The 24,840-nt window shown below is 47.3% G+C and overlaps 1 protein-coding gene across 3 annotated transcripts; it reads left to right on the forward strand.

The window, feature by feature from the left end:
- Positions 1 to 491: 491 nt before the first annotated feature.
- Positions 492 to 24,172, forward strand: LOC149093762 (uncharacterized). 3 transcript variants are annotated; one of them, XM_089267478.1, is made up of 4 exons: positions 492 to 15,473; positions 16,155 to 17,102; positions 17,784 to 20,405; positions 20,634 to 24,172. In XM_089267478.1, exons 1-4 carry the CDS (start codon positions 536 to 538, stop codon positions 24,119 to 24,121), a joined length of 21,996 nt encoding a protein of 7,331 aa, XP_089123604.1. In that variant the 5' UTR covers positions 492 to 535; the 3' UTR covers positions 24,122 to 24,172. The 3 variants fall into 3 exon arrangements, with proteins under 3 accessions (XP_089123604.1, XP_089123605.1, XP_089123603.1); XM_089267479.1 differs by having other exon boundaries at positions 17,784 to 19,736; positions 20,070 to 24,172; XM_089267477.1 differs by having other exon boundaries at positions 17,784 to 24,172.
- Positions 24,173 to 24,840: the final 668 nt, after the last annotated feature.

A 24,840-nucleotide genomic window follows, 5' to 3' on the forward strand; every position in this document is an offset into this window, starting at 1 on the left:
AAAATAAATTTATTTTTATGCCAACATTTTCATAATTTTTGCCAAACTAGTAAAAATGATACGAGAAAACAGGAACTCGTGGATGCGGGGATGTAAAAACAGTATAAAATAAGCAGATTATAATAGATACAGAAAAATATGCAAAATAATTGTTTACCAAAGTATCAACCTTCTTTTTTATTGACTTTTGTCTGGCTAGAAAGCTATGTTAATTTCTGCTCAGTAAACAGAGCTGACATTTCATTTTTCAAAATTTTGATCCTATTTGCTAGATGTATAGTTGTACAATCCTTGTTAAATTTACCTCTAGTTAGTCTGATAAACTAACTCAACAGTGGATTCATCCACGTTTACAATTGAAAGGAAATAAAATCTGAATAAATAATTACCAAATCAATTGTTTGGCCAAAACAGTGAAAAATTTTGTACAGATGGAGCACACAAACAAAATCAGCAGATACTGAATGGTATAAAAAGCCTCAGAAAAACGATAAAGATAACAGTTGAAAAAGTATCAACAAGAAATCAACTAAACATGAATATAAAATTAATAACATTGTGCCTCGTATCAATCGCAGCGTTTAACGTTGTTGATGCAAACAGCTTATCGAGATGGAATCCTATGAACATCGCGAAAATCCCAATGGACCTTTTTGGTAGTCATAAAAAAACAGGATCAGGATCAGCTACATCTACAGTGGCAGCAACAGCAACAGCAGCTTCAGATTCCAAAACGAGCCGAAAACCAACCACTGGTAACTCTGGGTTGCCAAAAGAATCACCTCATCCAGCATCATCAGGACCAACAACAACATCAACATCAACCAGTAACTCACCTAACTCAGCATCATCAGGATCAGGTTCAGGATCATCAGCAGCAGCTTCATCAGCAGCTTCAGGTTCAGGATCATCTGGCTCAGGATCAGGACAAGGATCTGGTTCATCAGGTTCAGGATCATCTGGTTACGGTTCATCATCAGGATCAGCAGCATCAAGTTCAGCAGCAGCAGCAGCAGCAGCTTCAGACTCATCATCTGCACCTGCACCAGCATCAAATACTGGATCAGGATCATCATCAGCAGCTTCAAGTTCAGCAGCAGCAGCATCAGCAGCATCAGCTTCAGATTCATCATCAGGACCAACAACAACATCAACATCAACCAGTAACTCACCTAACTCAGCATCATCAGGATCAGGTTCAGGATCATCAGCAGCAGCTTCATCAGCAGCTTCAGGTTCAGGATCATCTGGCTCAGGATCAGGACAAGGATCTGGTTCATCAGGCTCAGGATCATCTGGTTCAGGTTCATCATCAGGATCAGCAGCATCAAGTTCAGCAGCAGCAGCAGCAGCTTCAGACTCATCATCTGCACCTGCACCAGCATCAAATACTGGATCAGAGTCATCATCAGCAGCTTCAACTTCAGCAGCAGCAGCATCAGCAGCATCAGCTTCAGATTCATCATCAGGACCAACAACAACATCAACATCAACCAGTAACTCACCTAACTCAGCATCATCAGGATCAGGTTCAGGATCATCAGCTTCAGGTTCAGGATCATCTGGCTCAGGATCAGGACAAGGATCTGGTTCATCAGGTTCAGGATCATCTGGTTCAGGTTCATCATCAGGATCAGCAGCATCAAGTTCAGCAGCAGCAGCAGCAGCTTCAGACTCATCATCTGCACCTGCACCAGCATCAAATACTGGATCAGAGTCATCATCAGCAGCTTCAACTTCAGCAGCAGCAGCATCAGCAGCATCAGCTTCAGATTCATCATCAGGACCAACAACAAAATCAACATCAACCAGTAACTCACCTAACTCAGCATCATCAGGATCAGGTTCAGGATCATCAGCAGCAGCTTCATCAGCAGCTTCAGGTTCAGGATCATCTGGCTCAGGATCAGGACAAGGATCTGGTTCATCAGGTTCAGGATCATCTGGTTCAGGTTCATCATCAGGATCAGCAGCATCAAGTTCAGCAGCAGCAGCAGCAGCTTCAGACTCATCATCTGCACCTGCACCAGCATCAAATACTGGATCAGGATCATCATCAGCAGCTTCAAGTTCAGCAGCAGCAGCATCAGCAGCATCAGCTTCAGATTCATCATCAGGACCAACAACAACATCAACATCAACCAGTAACTCACCTAACTCAGCATCATCAGGATCAGGTTCAGGATCATCAGCAGCAGCTTCATCAGCAGCTTTAGGTTCAGGATCATCTGGCTCAGGATCAGGACAAGGATCTGGTTCATCAGGTTCAGGATCATCTGGTTACGGTTCATCATCAGGATCAGCAGCATCAAGTTCAGCAGCAGCAGCAGCAGCTTCAGACTCATCATCTGCACCTGCACCAGCATCAAATACTGGATCAGAGTCATCATCAGCAGCTTCAACTTCAGCAGCAGCAGCATCAGCAGCATCAGCTTCAGATTCATCATCAGGACCAACAACAACATCAACATCAACCAGTAACTCACCTAACTCAGCATCATCAGGATCAGGTTCAGGATCATCAGCAGCAGCTTCATCAGCAGCTTCAGGTTCAGGATCATCTGGCTCAGGATCAGGACAAGGATCTGGTTCATCAGGTTCAGGATCATCTGGTTCAGGTTCATCATCAGGATCAGCAGCATCAAGTTCAGCAGCAGCAGCAGCAGCTTCAGACTCATCATCTGCACCTGCACCAGCATCAAATACTGGATCAGGATCATCATCAGCAGCTTCAAGTTCAGCAGCAGCAGCATCAGCAGCATCAGCTTCAGATTCATCATCAGGACCAACAACAACATCAACATCAACCAGTAACTCACCTAACTCAGCATCATCAGGATCAGGTTCAGGATCATCAGCAGCAGCTTCATCAGCAGCTTCAGGTTCAGGATCATCTGGCTCAGGATCAGGACAAGGATCTGGTTCATCAGGTTCAGGATCATCTGGTTACGGTTCATCATCAGGATCAGCAGCATCAAGTTCAGCAGCAGCAGCAGCAGCAGCTTCAGACTCATCATCTGCACCTGCACCAGCATCAAATACTGGATCAGGATCATCATCAGCAGCTTCAAGTTCAGCAGCAGCAGCATCAGCAGCATCAGCTTCAGATTCATCATCAGGACCAACAACAACATCAACATCAACCGGTAACTCACCTAACTCAGCATCATCAGGATCAGGTTCAGGATCATCAGCAGCAGCTTCATCAGCAGCTTCAGGTTCAGGATCATCTGGCTCAGGATCAGGACAAGGATCTGGTTCATCAGGTTCAGGATCATCTGGTTACGGTTCATCATCAGGATCAGCAGCATCAAGTTCAGCAGCAGCAGCAGCAGCTTCAGACTCATCATCTGCACCTGCACCAGCATCAAATACTGACTCAGGATCATCATCAGCAGCTTCAAGTTCAGCAGCAGCAGCATCAGCAGCATCAGCTTCAGATTCATCATCAGGACCAACAACAACATCAACATCAACCAGTAACTCACCTAACTCAGCATCATCAGGATCAGGTTCAGGATCATCAGCTTCAGGTTCAGGATCATCTGGCTCAGGATCAGGACAAGGATCTGGTTCATCAGGTTCAGGATCATCTGGTTCAGGTTCATCATCAGGATCAGCAGCATCAAGTTCAGCAGCAGCAGCAGCAGCTTCAGACTCATCATCTGCACCTGCACCAGCATCAAATACTGGATCAGGATCATCATCAGCAGCTTCAAGTTCAGCAGCAGCAGCATCAGCAGCATCAGCTTCAGATTCATCATCAGGACCAACAACAACATCAACATCAACCAGTAACTCACCTAACTCAGCATCATCAGGATCAGGTTCAGGATCATCAGCAGCAGCTTCATCAGCAGCTTCAGGTTCAGGATCATCTGGCTCAGGATCAGGACAAGGATCTGGTTCATCAGGTTCAGGATCATCTGGTTCAGGATCATCATCAGGATCAGCAGCATCAAGTTCAGCAGCAGCAGCAGCAGCAGCTTCAGACTCATCATCTGCACCTGCACCAGCATCAAATACTGGATCAGGATCATCATCAGCAGCTTCAAGTTCAGCAGCAGCAGCATCAGCAGCATCAGCTTCAGATTCATCATCAGGACCAACAACAACATCAACATCAACCGGTAACTCACCTAACTCAGCATCATCAGGATCAGGTTCAGGATCATCAGCAGCAGCTTCATCAGCAGCTTCAGGTTCAGGATCATCTGGCTCAGGATCAGGACAAGGATCTGGTTCATCAGGTTCAGGATCATCTGGTTACGGTTCATCATCAGGATCAGCAGCATCAAGTTCAGCAGCAGCAGCAGCAGCTTCAGACTCATCATCTGCACCTGCACCAGCATCAAATACTGGATCAGGATCATCATCAGCAGCTTCAACTTCAGCAGCAGCAGCATCAGCAGCATCAGCTTCAGATTCATCATCAGGACCAACAACAACATCAACATCAACCAGTAACTCACCTAACTCAGCATCATCAGGATCAGGTTCAGGATCATCAGCTTCAGGTTCAGGATCATCTGGCTCAGGATCAGGACAAGGATCTGGTTCATCAGGTTCAGGATCATCTGGTTCAGGTTCATCATCAGGATCAGCAGCATCAAGTTCAGCAGCAGCAGCAGCAGCTTCAGACTCATCATCTGCACCTGCACCAGCATCAAATACTGGATCAGGATCATCATCAGCAGCTTCAAGTTCAGCAGCAGCAGCATCAGCAGCATCAGCTTCAGATTCATCATCAGGACCAACAACAACATCAACATCAACCAGTAACTCACCTAACTCAGCATCATCAGGATCAGGTTCAGGATCATCAGCAGCAGCTTCATCAGCAGCTTCAGGTTCAGGATCATCTGGCTCAGGATCAGGACAAGGATCTGGTTCATCAGGTTCAGGATCATCTGGTTCAGGATCATCATCAGGATCAGCAGCATCAAGTTCAGCAGCAGCAGCAGCAGCAGCTTCAGACTCATCATCTGCACCTGCACCAGCATCAAATACTGGATCAGGATCATCATCAGCAGCTTCAAGTTCAGCAGCAGCAGCATCAGCAGCATCAGCTTCAGATTCATCATCAGGACCAACAACAAAATCAACATCAACCAGTAACTCACCTAACTCAGCATCATCAGGATCAGGTTCAGTATCATCAGCAGCAGCTTCATCAGCAGCTTCAGGTTCAGGATCATCTGGCTCAGGATCAGGACAAGGATCTGGTTCATCAGGTTCAGGATCATCTGGTTACGGTTCATCATCAGGATCAGCAGCATCAAGTTCAGCAGCAGCAGCAGCAGCAGCTTCAGACTCATCATCTGCACCTGCACCAGCATCAAATACTGGATCAAGATCATCATCAGCAGCTTCAAGTTCAGCAGCAGCAGCATCAGCAGCATCAGCTTCAGATTCATCATCAGGACCAACAACAACATCAACATCAACCGGTAACTCACCTAACTCAGCATCATCAGGATCAGGTTCAGGATCATCAGCAGCAGCTTCATCAGCAGCTTCAGATTCAGGATCATCTGGCTCAGGATCAGGACAAGGATCTGGTTCATCAGGTTCAGGATCATCTGGTTACGGTTCATCATCAGGATCAGCAGCATCAAGTTCAGCAGCAGCAGCAGCAGCTTCAGACTCATCATCTGCACCTGCACCAGCATCAAATACTGGATCAGGATCATCATCAGCAGCTTCAAGTTCAGCAGCAGCAGCATCAGCAGCATCAGCTTCAGATTCATCATCAGGACCAACAACAACATCAACATTAACCGGTAACTCACCTAACTCAGCATCATCAGGATCAGGTTCAGGATCATCAGCAGCAGCTTCATCAGCAGCTTCAGGTTCAGGATCATCTGGCTCAGGATCAGGACAAGGATCTGGTTCATCAGGTTCAGGATCATCTGGTTACGGTTCATCATCAGGATCAGCAGCATCAAGTTCAGCAGCAGCAGCAGCAGCTTCAGACTCATCATCTGCACCTGCACCAGCATCAAATACTGGATCAGGATCATCATCAGCAGCTTCAAGTTCAGCAGCAGCAGCATCAGCAGCATCAGCTTCAGATTCATCATCAGGACCAACAACAACATCAACATCAACCGGTAACTCACCTAACTCAGCATCATCAGGATCAGGTTCAGGATCATCAGCAGCAGCTTCATCAGCAGCTTCAGGTTCAGGATCATCTGGCTCAGGATCAGGACAAGGATCTGGTTCATCAGGTTCAGGATCATCTGGTTACGGTTCATCATCAGGATCAGCAGCATCAAGTTCAGCAGCAGCAGCAGCAGCTTCAGACTCATCATCTGCACCTGCACCAGCATCAAATACTGGATCAGGATCATCATCAGCAGCTTCAAGTTCAGCAGCAGCAGCATCAGCAGCATCAGCTTCAGATTCATCATCAGGACCAACAACAACATCAACATCAACCGGTAACTCACCTAACTCAGCATCATCAGGATCAGGTTCAGGATCATCAGCTTCAGGTCCAGGATCATCTGGCTCAGGATCAGGACAAGGATCTGGTTCATCAGGTTCAGGATCATCTGGTTCAGGTTCATCATCAGGATCAGCAGCATCAAGTTCAGCAGCAGCAGCAGCAGCTTCAGACTCATCATCTGCACCTGCACCAGCATCAAATACTGGATCAGGATCATCATCAGCAGCTTCAAGTTCAGCAGCAGCAGCATCAGCAGCATCAGCTTCAGATTCATCATCAGGACCAACAACAACATCAACATCAACCAGTAACTCACCTAACTCAGCATCATCAGGATCAGGTTCAGGATCATCAGCAGCAGCTTCATCAGCAGCTTCAGGTTCAGGATCATCTGGCTCAGGATCAGGACAAGGATCTGGTTCATCAGGTTCAGGATCATCTGGTTCAGGATCATCATCAGGATCAGCAGCATCAAGTTCAGCAGCAGCAGCAGCAGCTTCAGACTCATCATCTGCACCTGCACCAGCATCAAATACTGGATCAGGATCATCATCAGCAGCTTCAAGTTCAGCAGCAGCAGCATCAGCAGCATCAGCTTCAGATTCATCATCAGGACCAACAACAAAATCAACATCAACCAGTAACTCACCTAACTCAGCATCATCAGGATCAGGTTCAGTATCATCAGCAGCAGCTTCATCAGCAGCTTCAGGTTCAGGATCATCTGGCTCAGGATCAGGACAAGGATCTGGTTCATCAGGTTCAGGATCATCTGGTTACGGTTCATCATCAGGATCAGCAGCATCAAGTTCAGCAGCAGCAGCAGCAGCAGCTTCAGACTCATCATCTGCACCTGCACCAGCATCAAATACTGGATCAGGATCATCATCAGCAGCTTCAAGTTCAGCAGCAGCAGCATCAGCAGCATCAGCTTCAGATTCATCATCAGGACCAACAACAACATCAACATCAACCGGTAACTCACCTAACTCAGCATCATCAGGATCAGGTTCAGGATCATCAGCAGCAGCTTCATCAGCAGCTTCAGGTTCAGGATCATCTGGCTCAGGATCAGGACAAGGATCTGGTTCATCAGGTTCAGGATCATCTGGTTACGGTTCATCATCAGGATCAGCAGCATCAAGTTCAGCAGCAGCAGCAGCAGCTTCAGACTCATCATCTGCACCTGCACCAGCATCAAATACTGGATCAGGATCATCATCAGCAGCTTCAAGTTCAGCAGCAGCAGCATCAGCAGCATCAGCTTCAGATTCATCATCAGGACCAACAACAACATCAACATCAACCAGTAACTCACCTAACTCAGCATCATCAGGATCAGGTTCAGGATCATCAGCTTCAGGTTCAGGATCATCTGGCTCAGGATCAGGACAAGGATCTGGTTCATCAGGTTCAGGATCATCTGGTTCAGGTTCATCATCAGGATCAGCAGCATCAAGTTCAGCAGCAGCAGCAGCAGCTTCAGACTCATCATCTGCACCTGCACCAGCATCAAATACTGGATCAGGATCATCATCAGCAGCTTCAAGTTCAGCAGCAGCAGCATCAGCAGCATCAGCTTCAGATTCATCATCAGGACCAACAACAACATCAACATCAACCAGTAACTCACCTAACTCAGCATCATCAGGATCAGGTTCAGGATCATCAGCAGCAGCTTCATCAGCAGCTTCAGGTTCAGGATCATCTGGCTCAGGATCAGGACAAGGATCTGGTTCATCAGGTTCAGGATCATCTGGTTACGGTTCATCATCAGGATCAGCAGCATCAAGTTCAGCAGCAGCAGCAGCAGCTTCAGACTCATCATCTGCACCTGCACCAGCATCAAATACTGGATCAGGATCATCATCAGCAGCTTCAAGTTCAGCAGCAGCAGCATCAGCAGCATCAGCTTCAGATTCATCATCAGGACCAACAACAACATCAACATCAACCAGTAACTCACCTAACTCAGCATCATCAGGATCAGGTTCAGGATCATCAGCTTCAGGTTCAGGATCATCTGGCTCAGGATCAGGACAAGGATCTGGTTCATCAGGTTCAGGATCATCTGGTTCAGGTTCATCATCAGGATCAGCAGCATCAAGTTCAGCAGCAGCAGCAGCAGCTTCAGACTCATCATCTGCACCTGCACCAGCATCAAATACTGGATCAGGATCATCATCAGCAGCTTCAAGTTCAGCAGCAGCAGCATCAGCAGCATCAGCTTCAGATTCATCATCAGGACCAACAACAACATCAACATCAACCAGTAACTCACCTAACTCAGCATCATCAGGATCAGGTTCAGGATCATCAGCAGCAGCTTCATCAGCAGCTTCAGGTTCAGGATCATCTGGCTCAGGATCAGGACAAGGATCTGGTTCATCAGGTTCAGGATCATCTGGTTCAGGATCATCATCAGGATCAGCAGCATCAAGTTCAGCAGCAGCAGCAGCAGCTTCAGACTCATCATCTGCACCTGCACCAGCATCAAATACTGGATCAGGATCATCATCAGCAGCTTCAAGTTCAGCAGCAGCAGCATCAGCAGCATCAGCTTCAGATTCATCATCAGGACCAACAACAACATCAACATCAACCAGTAACTCACCTAACTCAGCATCATCAGGATCAGGTTCAGGATCATCAGCAGCAGCTTCATCAGCAGCTTCAGGTTCAGGATCATCTGGCTCAGGATCAGGACAAGGATCTGGTTCATCAGGTTCAGGATCATCTGGTTACAATTCATCATCAGGATCAGCAGCATCAAGTTCAGCAGCAGCAGCAGCAGCTTCAGACTCATCATCTGCACCTGCACCAGCATCAAATACTGACTCAGGATCATCATCAGCAGCTTCAAGTTCAGCAGCAGCAGCATCAGCAGCATCAGCTTCAGATTCATCATCAGGACCAACAACAACATCAACATCAACCAGTAACTCACCTAACTCAGCATCATCAGGATCAGGTTCAGGATCATCAGCTTCAGGTTCAGGATCATCTGGCTCAGGATCAGGACAAGGATCTGGTTCATCAGGTTCAGGATCATCTGGTTCAGGTTCATCATCAGGATCAGCAGCATCAAGTTCAGCAGCAGCAGCAGCAGCTTCAGACTCATCATCTGCACCTGCACCAGCATCAAATACTGGATCAGGATCATCATCAGCAGCTTCAAGTTCAGCAGCAGCAGCATCAGCAGCATCAGCTTCAGATTCATCATCAGGACCAACAACAACATCAACATCAACCAGTAACTCACCTAACTCAGCATCATCAGGATCAGGTTCAGGATCATCAGCAGCAGCTTCATCAGCAGCTTCAGGTTCAGGATCATCTGGCTCAGGATCAGGACAAGGATCTGGTTCATCAGGTTCAGGATCATCTGGTTACGGTTCATCATCAGGATCAGCAGCATCAAGTTCAGCAGCAGCAGCAGCATCAGCTTCAGATGCATCATCAGGACCAACAACAACATCAACATCAACCAGTAACTCACCTAACTCAGCATCATCAGGATCAGGTTCAGGATCATCAGCAGCAGCTTCATCAGCAGCTTCAGGTTCAGGATCATCTGGCTCAGGATCAGGACAAGGATCTGGTTCATCAGGTTCAGGATCATCATCAGGACCAACAACAACATCAACATCAACCAGTAACTCACCTAACTCAGCATCATCAGGATCAGGTTCAGGATCATCAGCTTCAGGTTCAGGATCATCTGGCTCAGGATCAGGACAAGGATCTGGTTCATCAGGTTCAGGATCATCTGGTTCAGGTTCATCATCAGGATCAGCAGCATCAAGTTCAGCAGCAGCAGCAGCAGCTTCAGACTCATCATCTGCACCTGCACCAGCATCAAATACTGGATCAGGATCATCATCAGCAGCTTCAAGTTCAGCAGCAGCAGCATCAGCAGCATCAGCTTCAGATTCATCATCAGGACCAACAACAACATCAACATCAACCAGTAACTCACCTAACTCAGCATCATCAGGATCAGGTTCAGGATCATCAGCTTCAGGTTCAGGATCATCTGGCTCAGGATCAGGACAAGGATCTGGTTCATCAGGTTCAGGATCATCTGGTTCAGGATCATCATCAGGATCAGCAGCATCAAGTTCAGCAGCAGCAGCAGCAGCAGCTTCAGACTCATCATCTGCACCTGCACCAGCATCAAATACTGGATCAGGATCATCATCAGCAGCTTCAAGTTCAGCAGCAGCAGCATCAGCAGCATCAGCTTCAGATTCATCATCAGGACCAACAACAACATCAACATCAACCAGTAACTCACCTAACTCAGCATCATCAGGATCAGGTTCAGGATCATCAGCAGCAGCTTCATCAGCAGCTTCAGGTTCAGGATCATCTGGCTCAGGATCAGGACAAGGATCTGGTTCATCAGGTTCAGGATCATCTGGTTACGGTTCATCATCAGGATCAGCAGCATCAAGTTCAGCAGCAGCAGCAGCATCAGCTTCAGATGCATCATCAGGACCAACAACAACATCAACATCAACCAGTAACTCACCTAACTCAGCATCATCAGGATCAGGTTCAGGATCATCAGCAGCAGCTTCATCAGCAGCTTCAGGTTCAGGATCATCTGGCTCAGGATCAGGACAAGGATCTGGTTCATCAGGTTCAGGATCATCATCAGGACCAACAACAACATCAACATCAACCAGTAACTCACCTAACTCAGCATCATCAGGATCAGGTTCAGGATCATCAGCTTCAGGTTCAGGATCATCTGGCTCAGGATCAGGACAAGGATCTGGTTCATCAGGTTCAGGATCATCTGGTTCAGGTTCATCATCAGGATCAGCAGCATCAAGTTCAGCAGCAGCAGCAGCAGCTTCAGACTCATCATCTGCACCTGCACCAGCATCAAATACTGGATCAGGATCATCATCAGCAGCTTCAAGTTCAGCAGCAGCAGCATCAGCAGCATCAGCTTCAGATTCATCATCAGGACCAACAACAACATCAACATCAACCAGTAACTCACCTAACTCAGCATCATCAGGATCAGGTTCAGGATCATCAGCAGCAGCTTCATCAGCAGCTTCAGGTTCAGGATCATCTGGCTCAGGATCAGGACAAGGATCTGGTTCATCAGGTTCAGGATCATCTGGTTCAGGATCATCATCAGGATCAGCAGCATCAAGTTCAGCAGCAGCAGCAGCAGCAGCTTCAGACTCATCATCTGCACCTGCACCAGCATCAAATACTGGATCAGGATCATCATCAGCAGCTTCAAGTTCAGCAGCAGCAGCATCAGCAGCATCAGCTTCAGATTCATCATCAGGACCAACAACAAAATCAACATCAACCAGTAACTCACCTAACTCAGCATCATCAGGATCAGGTTCAGTATCATCAGCAGCAGCTTCATCAGCAGCTTCAGGTTCAGGATCATCTGGCTCAGGATCAGGACAAGGATCTGGTTCATCAGGTTCAGGATCATCTGGTTACGGTTCATCATCAGGATCAGCAGCATCAAGTTCAGCAGCAGCAGCAGCAGCAGCTTCAGACTCATCATCTGCACCTGCATCAGCATCAAATACTGGATCAGGATCATCATCAGCAGCTTCAAGTTCAGCAGCAGCAGCATCAGCAGCATCAGCTTCAGATTCATCATCAGGACCAACAACAACATCAACATCAACCAGTAACTCACCTAACTCAGCATCATCAGGATCAGGTTCAGGATCATCAGCAGCAGCTTCATCAGCAGCTTCAGGTTCAGGATCATCTGGCTCAGGATCAGGACAAGGATCTGGTTCATCAGGTTCAGGATCATCTGGTTCAGGATCATCATCAGGATCAGCAGCATCAAGTTCAGCAGCAGCAGCAGCAGCAGCTTCAGACTCATCATCTGCACCTGCACCAGCATCAAATACTGGATCAGGATCATCATCAGCAGCTTCAAGTTCAGCAGCAGCAGCATCAGCAGCATCAGCTTCAGATTCATCATCAGGACCAACAACAAAATCAACATCAACCAGTAACTCACCTAACTCAGCATCATCAGGATCAGGTTCAGTATCATCAGCAGCAGCTTCATCAGCAGCTTCAGGTTCAGGATCATCTGGCTCAGGATCAGGACAAGGATCTGGTTCATCAGGTTCAGGATCATCTGGTTACGGTTCATCATCAGGATCAGCAGCATCAAGTTCAGCAGCAGCAGCAGCAGCAGCTTCAGACTCATCATCTGCACCTGCACCAGCATCAAATACTGGATCAGGATCATCATCAGCAGCTTCAAGTTCAGCAGCAGCAGCATCAGCAGCATCAGCTTCAGATTCATCATCAGGACCAACAACAAAATCAACATCAACCAGTAACTCACCTAACTCAGCATCATCAGGATCAGGTTCAGTATCATCAGCAGCAGCTTCATCAGCAGCTTCAGGTTCAGGATCATCTGGCTCAGGATCAGGACAAGGATCTGGTTCATCAGGTTCAGGATCATCTGGTTACGGTTCATCATCAGGATCAGCAGCATCAAGTTCAGCAGCAGCAGCAGCATCAGCTTCAGATGCATCATCAGGACCAACAACAACATCAACATCAACCAGTAACTCACCTAACTCAGCATCATCAGGATCAGGTTCAGGATCATCAGCAGCAGCTTCATCAGCAGCTTCAGGTTCAGGATCATCTGGCTCAGGATCAGGACAAGGATCTGGTTCATCAGGTTCAGGATCATCTGGTTCAGGTTCATCAGGTTCAGGATCAGCAGCATCAAGTTCAGCAGCAGCAGCAGCAGCTTCAGACTCATCATCTGCACCTGCACCAGGATCATCATCAGCAGCTTCAAGTTCAGCAGCAGCAGCATCAGCAGCATCAGCTTCAGATGCATCATCAGGACCAACAACAACATCAACATCAACCAGTAACTCACCTAACTCAGCATCATCAGGATCAGGTTCAGGATCATCAGCAGCAGCTTCATCAGCAGCTTCAGGTTCAGGATCATCTGGCTCAGGATCAGGACAAGGATCTGGTTCATCAGGTTCAGGATCATCTGGTTCAGGTTCATCATCAGGATCAGCAGCATCAAGTTCAGCAGCAGCAGCTTCAGACTCATCATCTGCACCTGCACCAGCATCAAATACTGGATCAGGATCATCATCAGCAGCTTCAAGTTCAGCAGCAGCAGCATCAGCAGCATCAGCTTCAGATTCATCATCAGGACCAACAACAACATCAACATCAACCAGTAACTCACCTAACTCAGCATCATCAGGATCAGGTTCAGGATCATCAGCAGCAGCTTCATCAGCAGCTTCAGGTTCAGGATCATCTGGCTCAGGATCAGGACAAGGATCTGGTTCATCAGGTTCAGGATCATCTGGTTCAGGATCATCATCAGGATCAGCAGCATCAAGTTCAGCAGCAGCAGCAGCAGCTTCAGACTCATCATCTGCACCTGCACCAGCATCAAATACTGGATCAGGATCATCATCAGCAGCTTCAAGTTCAGCAGCAGCAGCATCAGCAGCATCAGCTTCAGATTCATCATCAGGACCAACAACAAAATCAACATCAACCAGTAACTCACCTAACTCAGCATCATCAGGATCAGGTTCAGTATCATCAGCAGCAGCTTCATCAGCAGCTTCAGGTTCAGGATCATCTGGCTCAGGATCAGGACAAGGATCTGGTTCATCAGGTTCAGGATCATCTGGTTACGGTTCATCATCAGGATCAGCAGCATCAAGTTCAGCAGCAGCAGCAGCAGCAGCTTCAGACTCATCATCTGCACCTGCACCAGCATCAAATACTGGATCAGGATCATCATCAGCAGCTTCAAGTTCAGCAGCAGCAGCATCAGCAGCATCAGCTTCAGATTCATCATCAGGACCAACAACAACATCAACATCAACCAGTAACTCACCTAACTCAGCATCATCAGGATCAGGTTCAGGATCATCAGCAGCAGCTTCATCAGCAGCTTCAGGTTCAGGATCATCTGGCTCAGGATCAGGACAAGGATCTGGTTCATCAGGTTCAGGATCATCTGGTTCAGGATCATCATCAGGATCAGCAGCATCAAGTTCAGCAGCAGCAGCAGCAGCAGCTTCAGACTCATCATCTGCACCTGCACCAGCATCAAATACTGGATCAGGATCATCATCAGCAGCTTCAAGTTCAGCAGCAGCAGCATCAGCAGCATCAGCTTCAGATTCATCATCAGGACCAACAACAAAATCAACATCAACCAGTAACTCACCTAACTCAGCATCATCAGGATCAGGTTCAGGATCATCAGCAGCAGCTTCATCAGCAGCTTCAGGTTCAGGATCATCTGGCTCAGGATCAGGACAAGGATCTGGTTCATCAGGTTCAGGATCATCTGGTTCAGGTTCATCAGGTTCAGGATCAGCAGCATCAAGTTCAGCAGCAGCAGCAGCAGCTTCAGACTCATCATCTGCACCTGCACCAGGATCATCATCAGCAGCTTCAAGTTCAGCAGCAGCAGCATCAGCAGCATCAGCTTCAGATGCATCATCAGGACCAACAACAACATCAACATCAACCAGTAACTCACCTAACTCAGCATCATCAGGATCAGGTTCAGGATCATCAGCAGCAGCTTCATCAGCAGCTTCAGGTTCAGGATCATCTGGCTCAGGATCAGGACAAGGATCTGGTTCATCAGGTTCAGGATCATCTGGTTCAGGTTCATCATCAGGATCAGCAGCATCAAGTTCAGCAGCAGCAGCTTCAGACTCATCATCTGCACCTGCACCAGCATCAAATACTGGATCAGGATCATCATCAGCAGCTTCAAGTTCAGCAGCAGCAGCATCAGCAGCATCAGCTTCAGATTCATCATCAGGACCAACAACAACATCAACATCAACCAGTAACTCACCTAACTCAGCATCATCAGGATCAGGTTCAGGATCATCAGCAGCAGCTTCATCAGCAGCTTCAGGTTCAGGATCATCTGGCTCAGGATCAGGACAAGGATCTGGTTCATCAGGTTCAGGATCATCTGGTTCAGGATCATCATCAGGATCAGCAGCATCAAGTTCAGCAGCAGCAGCAGCAGCTTCAGACTCATCATCTGCACCTGCACCAGCATCAAATACTGGATCAGGATCATCATCAGCAGCTTCAAGTTCAGCAGCAGCAGCATCAGCAGCATCAGCTTCAGATTCATCATCAGGACCAACAACAACATCAACATCAACCAGTAACTCACCTAACTCAGCATCATCAGGATCAGGTTCAGGATCATCAGCAGCAGCTTCATCAGCAGCTTCAGGTTCAGGATCATCTGGCTCAGGATCAGGACAAGGATCTGGTTCATCAGGTTCAGGATCATCTGGTTCAGGTTCATCATCAGGATCAGCAGCATCAAGTTCAGCAGCAGCAGCAGCAGCTTCAGACTCATCATCTGCACCTGCACCAGCATCAAATACTGGATCAGGATCATCATCAGCAGCTTCAAGTTCAGCAGCAGCAGCATCAGCAGCATCAGCTTCAGATTCATCATCAGGACCAACAACAACATCAACATCAACCAGTAACTCACCTAACTCAGCATCATCAGGATCAGGTTCAGGATCATCAGCAGCAGCTTCATCAGCAGCTTCAGGTTCAGGATCATCTGGCTCAGGATCAGGACAAGGATCTGGTTCATCAGGTTCAGGATCATCTGGTTCAGGTTCATCAGGTTCAGGATCAGCAGCATCAAGTTCAGCAGCAGCAGCAGCAGCTTCAGACTCATCATCTGCACCTGCACCAGCATCAAATACTGGATCAGGATCATCATCAGCAGCTTCAAGTTCAGCAGCAGCAGCATCAGCAGCATCAGCTTCAGATTCATCATCAGGACCAACAACAAAATCAACATCAACCAGTAACTCACCTAACTCAGCATCATCAGGATCAGGTTCAGGATCATCAGCTTCAGGTTCAGGATCATCTGGCTCAGGATCAGGACAAGGATCTGGTTCATCAGGTTCAGGATCATCTGGTTCAGGTTCATCAGGTTCAGGATCAGCAGCATCAAGTTCAGCAGCAGCAGCAGCAGCTTCAGACTCATCATCTGCACCTGCACCAGGATCATCATCAGCAGCTTCAAGTTCAGCAGCAGCAGCATCAGCAGCATCAGCTTCAGATGCATCATCAGGACCAACAACAACATCAACATCAACCAGTAACTCACCTAACTCAGCATCATCAGGATCAGGTTCAGGATCATCAGCAGCAGCTTCATCAGCAGCTTCAGGTTCAGGATCATCTGGCTCAGGATCAGGACAAGGATCTGGTTCATCAGGTTCAGGATCATCTGGTTCAGGTTCATCATCAGGATCAGCAGCATCAAGTTCAGCAGCAGCAGCTTCAGACTCATCATCTGCACCTGCACCAGCATCAAATACTGGATCAGGATCATCATCAGCAGCTTCAAGTTCAGCAGCAGCAGCATCAGCAGCATCAGCTTCAGATTCATCATCAGGACCAACAACAACATCAACATCAACCAGTAACTCACCTAACTCAGCATCATCAGGATCAGGTTCAGGATCATCAGCAGCAGCTTCATCAGCAGCTTCAGGTTCAGGATCATCTGGCTCAGGATCAGGACAAGGATCTGGTTCATCAGGTTCAGGATCATCTGGTTCAGGATCATCATCAGGATCAGCAGCATCAAGTTCAGCAGCAGCAGCAGCAGCTTCAGACTCATCATCTGCACCTGCACCAGCATCAAATACTGGATCAGGATCATCATCAGCAGCTTCAAGTTCAGCAGCAGCAGCATCAGCAGCATCAGCTTCAGATTCATCATCAGGACCAACAACAACATCAACATCAACCAGTAACTCACCTAACTCAGCATCATCAGGATCAGGTTCAGGATCATCAGCAGCAGCTTCATCAGCAGCTTCAGGTTCAGGATCATCTGGCTCAGGATCAGGACAAGGATCTGGTTCATCAGGTTCAGGATCATCTGGTTCAGGTTCATCATCAGGATCAGCAGCATCAAGTTCAGCAGCAGCAGCAGCAGCTTCAGACTCATCATCTGCACCTGCACCAGCATCAAATACTGGATCAGGATCATCATCAGCAGCTTCAAGTTCAGCAGCAGCAGCATCAGCAGCATCAGCTTCAGATTCATCATCAGGACCAACAACAACATCAACATCAACCAGTAACTCACCTAACTCAGCATCATCAGGATCAGGTTCAGGATCATCAGCAGCAGCTTCATCAGCAGCTTCAGGTTCAGGATCATCTGGCTCAGGATCAGGACAAGGATCTGGTTCATCAGGTTCAGGATCATCTGGTTCAGGTTCATCAGGTTCAGGATCAGCAGCATCAAGTTCAGCAGCAGCAGCAGCAGCTTCAGACTCATCATCTGCACCTGCACCAGCATCAAATACTGGATCAGGATCATCATCAGCAGCTTCAAGTTCAGCAGCAGCAGCATCAGCAGCATCAGCTTCAGATTCATCATCAGGACCAACAACAAAATCAACATCAACCAGTAACTCACCTAACTCAGCATCATCAGGATCAGGTTCAGGATCATCAGCTTCAGGTTCAGGATCATCTGGCTCAGGATCAGGACAAGGATCTGGTTCATCAGGTTCAGGATCATCTGGTTCAGGTTCATCAGGTTCAGGATCAGCAGCATCAAGTTCAGCAGCAGCAGCAGCAGCTTCAGACTCATCATCTGCACCTGCACCAGCATCAAATACTGGATCAGGATCATCATCAGCAGCTTCAAGTTCAGCAGCAGCAGCATCAGCAGCATCAGCTTCAGATTCATCATCAGGACCAACAACAACATCAACATCAACCAGTAACTCACCTAACTCAGCATCATCAGGATCAGGTTCAGGATCATCAGCAGCAGCTTCATCAGCAGCTTCAGGTTCAGGATCATCTGGCTCAGGATCAGGACAAGGATCTGGTTCATCAGGTTCAGGATCATCTGGTTCAGGTTCATCATCAGGATCAGCAGCATCAAGTTCAGCAGCAGCAGCAGCAGCTTCAGACTCATCATCTGCACCTGCACCAGCATCAAATACTGGATCAGGATCATCATCAGCAGCTTCAAGTTCAGCAGCAGCAGCATCAGCAGCATCAGCTTCAGATTCATCATCAGGACCAACAACAAAATCAACATCAACCAGTAACTCACCTAACTCAGCATCATCAGGAGCAGGTTCAGGATCATCAGCAGCAGATTCATCAGCAGCTTCAGGTTCAGGATCATCTGGCTCAGGATCAGGACAAGGATCTGGTTCATCAGGTTCAGGATCATCTGGTTCAGGTTCATCAAGTTCAGCAGCAGCTTCAGACTCATCATCTGCACCTGCACCAGCATCAAATACTGGATCAGGATCATCATCAGCAGCTTCAAGTTCAGCAGCAGCAGCATCAGCAGCATCAGCTTCAGATTCATCATCAGGACCAACAACAACATCAACATCAACCAGTAACTCACCTAACTCAGCATCATCAGGAGCAGGTTCAGGATCATCAGCAGCAGCTTCATCAGCAGCTTCAGGTTCAGGATCATCTGGCTCAGGATCAGGACAAGGATCTGGTTCATCAGGTTCAGGATCATCTGGTTCAGGTTCATCATCAGGATCAGCAGCATCAAGTTCAGCAGCAGCAGCAGCAGCTTCAGACTCATCATCTGCACCTGCACCAGCATCAAATACTGGATCAGGATCATCATCAGCAGCTTCAAGTTCAGCAGCAGCAGCATCAGCAGCATCAGCTTCAGATTCATCATCAGGACCAACAACAAAATCAACATCAACCAGTAACTCACCTAACTCAGCATCATCAGGATCAGGTTCAGGATCATCAGCAGCAGCTTCATCAGCAGCTTCAGGTTCAGGATCATCTGGCTCAGGATCAGGACAAGGATCTGGTTCATCAGGTTCAGGATCATCTGGTTACGGTTCATCATCAGGATCAGCAGCATCAAGTTCAGCAGCAGCAGCAGCAGCAGCTTCAGACTCATCATCTGCACCTGCACCAGCATCAAATACTGGATCAGGATCATCATCAGCAGCTTCAAGTTCAGCAGCAGCAGCATCAGCAGCATCAGCTTCAGATTCATCATCAGGACCAACAACAACATCAACATCAACCGGTAACTCACCTAACTCAGCATCATCAGGATCAGGTTCAGGATCATCAGCAGCAGCTTCATCAGCAGCTTCAGATTCAGGATCATCTGGCTCAGGATCAGGACAAGGATCTGGTTCATCAGGTTCAGGATCATCTGGTTACGGTTCATCATCAGGATCAGCAGCATCAAGTTCAGCAGCAGCAGCAGCAGCTTCAGACTCATCATCTGCACCTGCACCAGCATCAAATACTGACTCAGGATCATCATCAGCAGCTTCAAGTTCAGCAGCAGCAGCATCAGCAGCATCAGCTTCAGATTCATCATCAGGACCAACAACAACATCAACATCAACCAGTAACTCACCTAACTCAGCATCATCAGGATCAGGTTCAGGATCATCAGCAGCAGCTTCATCAGCAGCTTCAGGTTCAGGATCATCTGGCTCAGGATCAGGACAAGGATCTGGTTCATCAGGTTCAGGATCATCTGGTTCAGGTTCATCATCAGGATCAGCAGCATCAAGTTCAGCAGCAGCTTCAGACTCATCATCTGCACCTGCACCAGCATCAAATACTGGATCAGGATCATCATCAGCAGCTTCAAGTTCAGCAGCAGCAGCATCAGCAGCATCAGCTTCAGATTCATCATCAGGACCAACAACAAAATCAACATCAACCAGTAACTCACCTAACTCAGCATCATCAGGATCAGGTTCAGGATCATCAGGATCAGGTTCAGGATCATCAGCTTCAGGTTCAGGATCATCTGGCTCAGGATCAGGACAAGGATCTGGTTCATCAGGTTCAGGATCATCTGGTTCAGGTTCATCAGGTTCAGGATCAGCAGCATCAAGTTCAGCAGCAGCAGCAGCAGCAGCTTCAGACTCATCATCTGCACCTGCACCAGCATCAAATACTGGATCAGGATCATCATCAGCAGCTTCAAGTTCAGCAGCAGCAGCATCAGCAGCATCAGCTTCAGATTCATCATCAGGACCAACAACAACATCAACATCAACCAGTAACTCACCTAACTCAGCATCATCAGGATCAGGTTCAGGATCATCAGCTTCAGGTTCAGGATCATCTGGCTCAGGATCAGGACAAGGATCTGGTTCATCAGGTTCAGGATCATCTGGTTCAGGATCATCATCAGGATCAGCAGCATCAAGTTCAGCAGCAGCAGCAGCAGCAGCTTCAGACTCATCATCTGCACCTGCACCAGCATCAAATACTGGATCAGGATCATCATCAGCAGCTTCAAGTTCAGCAGCAGCAGCATCAGCAGCATCAGCTTCAGATTCATCATCAGGACCAACAACAACATCAACATCAACCAGTAACTCACCTAACTCAGCATCATCAGGATCAGGTTCAGGATCATCAGCAGCAGCTTCATCAGCAGCTTCAGGTTCAGGATCATCTGGCTCAGGATCAGGACAAGGATCTGGTTCATCAGGTTCAGGATCATCTGGTTACGGTTCATCATCAGGATCAGCAGCATCAAGTTCAGCAGCAGCAGCAGCATCAGCTTCAGATGCATCATCAGGACCAACAACAACATCAACATCAACCAGTAACTCACCTAACTCAGCATCATCAGGATCAGGTTCAGGATCATCAGCAGCAGCTTCATCAGCAGCTTCAGGTTCAGGATCATCTGGCTCAGGATCATCTGGTTACGGTTCATCATCAGGATCAGCAGCATCAAGTTCAGCAGCAGCAGCAGCAGCAGCTTCAGACTCATCATCTGCACCTGCACCAGCATCAAATACTGGATCAGGATCATCATCAGCAGCTTCAAGTTCAGCAGCAGCAGCATCAGCAGCATCAGCTTCAGATTCATCATCAGGACCAACAACAACATCAACATCAACCGGTAACTCACCTAACTCAGCATCATCAGGATCAGGTTCAGGATCATCAGCAGCAGCTTCATCAGCAGCTTCAGGTTCAGGATCATCTGGCTCAGGATCAGGACAAGGATCTGGTTCATCAGGTTCAGGATCATCTGGTTCAGGTTCATCATCAGGATCAGCAGCATCAAGTTCAGCAGCAGCAGCAGCAGCTTCAGACTCATCATCTGCACCTGCACCAGCATCAAATACTGGATCAGGATCATCATCAGCAGCTTCAAGTTCAGCAGCAGCAGCATCAGCAGCATCAGCTTCAGATTCATCATCAGGACCAACAACAACATCAACATCAACCAGTAACTCACCTAACTCAGCATCATCAGGATCAGGTTCAGGATCATCAGCAGCAGCTTCATCAGCAGCTTCAGGTTCAGGATCATCTGGCTCAGGATCAGGACAAGGATCTGGTTCATCAGGTTCAGGATCATCTGGTTCAGGATCATCATCAGGATCAGCAGCATCAAGTTCAGCAGCAGCAGCAGCAGCAGCTTCAGACTCATCATCTGCACCTGCACCAGCATCAAATACTGGATCAGGATCATCATCAGCAGCTTCAAGTTCAGCAGCAGCAGCATCAGCAGCATCAGCTTCAGATTCATCATCAGGACCAACAACAACATCAACATCAACCAGTAACTCACCTAACTCAGCATCATCAGGATCAGGTTCAGGATCATCAGCAGCAGCTTCATCAGCAGCTTCAGGTTCAGGATCATCTGGCTCAGGATCAGGACAAGGATCTGGTTCATCAGGTTCAGGATCATCTGGTTCAGGTTCATCATCAGGATCAGCAGCATCAAGTTCAGCAGCAGCTTCAGACTCATCATCTGCACCTGCACCAGCATCAAATACTGGATCAGGATCATCATCAGCAGCTTCAAGTTCAGCAGCAGCAGCATCAGCAGCATCAGCTTCAGATTCATCATCAGGACCAACAACAAAATCAACATCAACCAGTAACTCACCTAACTCAGCATCATCAGGATCAGGTTCAGGATCATCAGCAGCAGCTTCATCAGCAGCTTCAGGTTCAGGATCATCTGGCTCAGGATCAGGACAAGGATCTGGTTCATCAGGTTCAGGATCATCTGGTTCAGGTTCATCAGGTTCAGGATCAGCAGCATCAAGTTCAGCAGCAGCAGCAGCAGCAGCTTCAGACTCATCATCTGCACCTGCACCAGCATCGAATACTGGATCAGGATCATCATCAGCAGCTTCAAGTTCAGCAGCAGCAGCATCAGCAGCATCAGCTTCAGATTCATCATCAGGACCAACAACAACATCAACATCAACCAGTAACTCACCTAACTCAGCATCATCAGGATCAGGTTCAGGATCATCAGCAGCAGCTTCATCAGCAGCTTCAGGTTCAGGATCATCTGGCTCAGGATCAGGACAAGGATCTGGTTCATCAGGTTCAGGATCATCTGGTTACGGTTCATCATCAGGATCAGCAGCATCAAGTTCAGCAGCAGCAGCAGCAGCAGCTTCAGACTCATCATCTGCACCTGCACCAGCATCAAATACTGGATCAGGATCATCATCAGCAGCTTCAAGTTCAGCAGCAGCAGCATCAGCAGCATCAGCTTCAGATTCATCATCAGGACCAACAACAACATCAACATCAACCGGTAACTCACCTAACTCAGCATTATCAGGATCAGGTTCAGGATCATCAGCAGCAGCTTCATCAGCAGCTTCAGGTTCAGGATCATCTGGCTCAGGATCAGGACAAGGATCTGGTTCATCAGGTTCAGGATCATCTGGTTACGGTTCATCATCAGGATCAGCAGCATCAAGTTCAGCAGCAGCAGCAGCAGCTTCAGACTCATCATCTGCACCTGCACCAGCATCAAATACTGGATCAGGATCATCATCAGCAGCTTCAAGTTCAGCAGCAGCAGCATCAGCAGCATCAGCTTCAGATTCATCATCAGGACCAACAACAAAATCAACATCAACCAGTAACTCACCTAACTCAGCATCATCAGGATCAGGTTCAGGATCATCAGCAGCAGCTTCATCAGCAGCTTCAGGTTCAGGATCATCTGGCTCAGGATCAGGACAAGGATCTGGTTCATCAGGTTCAGGATCATCTGGTTCAGGTTCATCAGGTTCAGGATCAGCAGCATCAAGTTCAGCAGCAGCAGCAGCAGCTTCAGACTCATCATCTGCACCTGCACCAGCATCAAATACTGACTCAGGATCATCATCAGCAGCTTCAAGTTCAGCAGCAGCAGCATCAGCAGCATCAGCTTCAGATTCATCATCAGGACCAACAACAACATCAACATCAACCAGTAACTCACCTAACTCAGCATCATCAGGATCAGGTTCAGGATCATCAGCAGCAGCTTCATCAGCAGCTTCAGGTTCAGGATCATCTGGCTCAGGATCAGGACAAGGATCTGGTTCATCAGGTTCAGGATCATCTGGTTCAGGTTCATCATCAGGATCAGCAGCATCAAGTTCAGCAGCAGCAGCAGCAGCTTCAGACTCATCATCTGCACCTGCATCAGCATCAAATACTGGATCAGGATCATCATCAGCAGCTTCAAGTTCAGCAGCAGCAGCTTCATATGCTAATCGTTATGTTAATTCAGCTGGGCAAACCTGTGTTTGTTATGCTTAATGCACGAAATTCTATAATGCTCGAAAAAATAAACTGATTTAATTAAGTCGATTGTATTTTCTTGATTTTTGTAATAAGCCTACATTAGATTGATAGAACATGAGTGAAATGATTTGATGGTAGGAGATTGCGACAATTACAAACCTGTGACCAAGCGTTTTGACTTTTAACAAGTATAGTGACACGACAAAGCTAAGAAAATAATGCGCGAGATTGAGTTCAAAATGAAACTTTTAAAATTTGAATTTGGTACAGTTGAGGCTTTTTACACAAAAGACAGTTTTACACATACATGATAAAATTTATGACATCATCATCTTCATCAGTTTCAATCATTTCATAATCAATTTAGGGTTAATTTTATTCCTCAGAACTATCACTCTTCAACGATTGTTGATGATGAAAAATACTTTGCTGTGGTTATTTGGAATTTGATTCAAAGTAATAGTCAAGGATCTCTAGAGATATATGAAGATGAAACTTTGTTATGCTAATGAAGCCTGTGACTCGAAGTCTGATCCCGATTCAGATACAGAAGAAGAAACTGGCGATCCGTCAACATCATCAGATTACTAGGTTTCTCCTGTTGGAAAAAGCAGACACGTACCGATCGAACAGCAAATTTCTCTGAGCACAATGCAAGAAATAAAAAATTGTTATGCAAGATATGGGTCATCAAATGTTATCAGCGTTATAGGTCATTGAATTGCTGTCATAAA

The sequence above is a fragment of the Tetranychus urticae genome, chromosome 2, assembly GCF_039701765.1.
Source record: "Tetranychus urticae isolate SD_2017Ah chromosome 2, NJAU_TeUrti_SD_1.0, whole genome shotgun sequence".
Classification (NCBI taxonomy): Eukaryota; Metazoa; Arthropoda; class Arachnida; order Trombidiformes; family Tetranychidae; genus Tetranychus; species Tetranychus urticae.

Bases quoted from the DNA above. Each gene is read 5' to 3' on its own strand.
- LOC149093762 (XM_089267477.1), top strand. From the start codon at position 536: ATGAATATAAAATTAATAACATTGTGCCTCGTATCAATCGCAGCGTTT. The intron at 15,474-16,154 runs GTTCAGGATCAT...CAGGTTCATCAG, and splicing joins ATCAGGTTCAGGATCATCTG to GTTCAGGATCAGCAGCATCA. The intron at 17,103-17,783 runs GTTCAGGATCAT...CAGGTTCATCAG, and splicing joins ATCAGGTTCAGGATCATCTG to GTTCAGGATCAGCAGCATCA.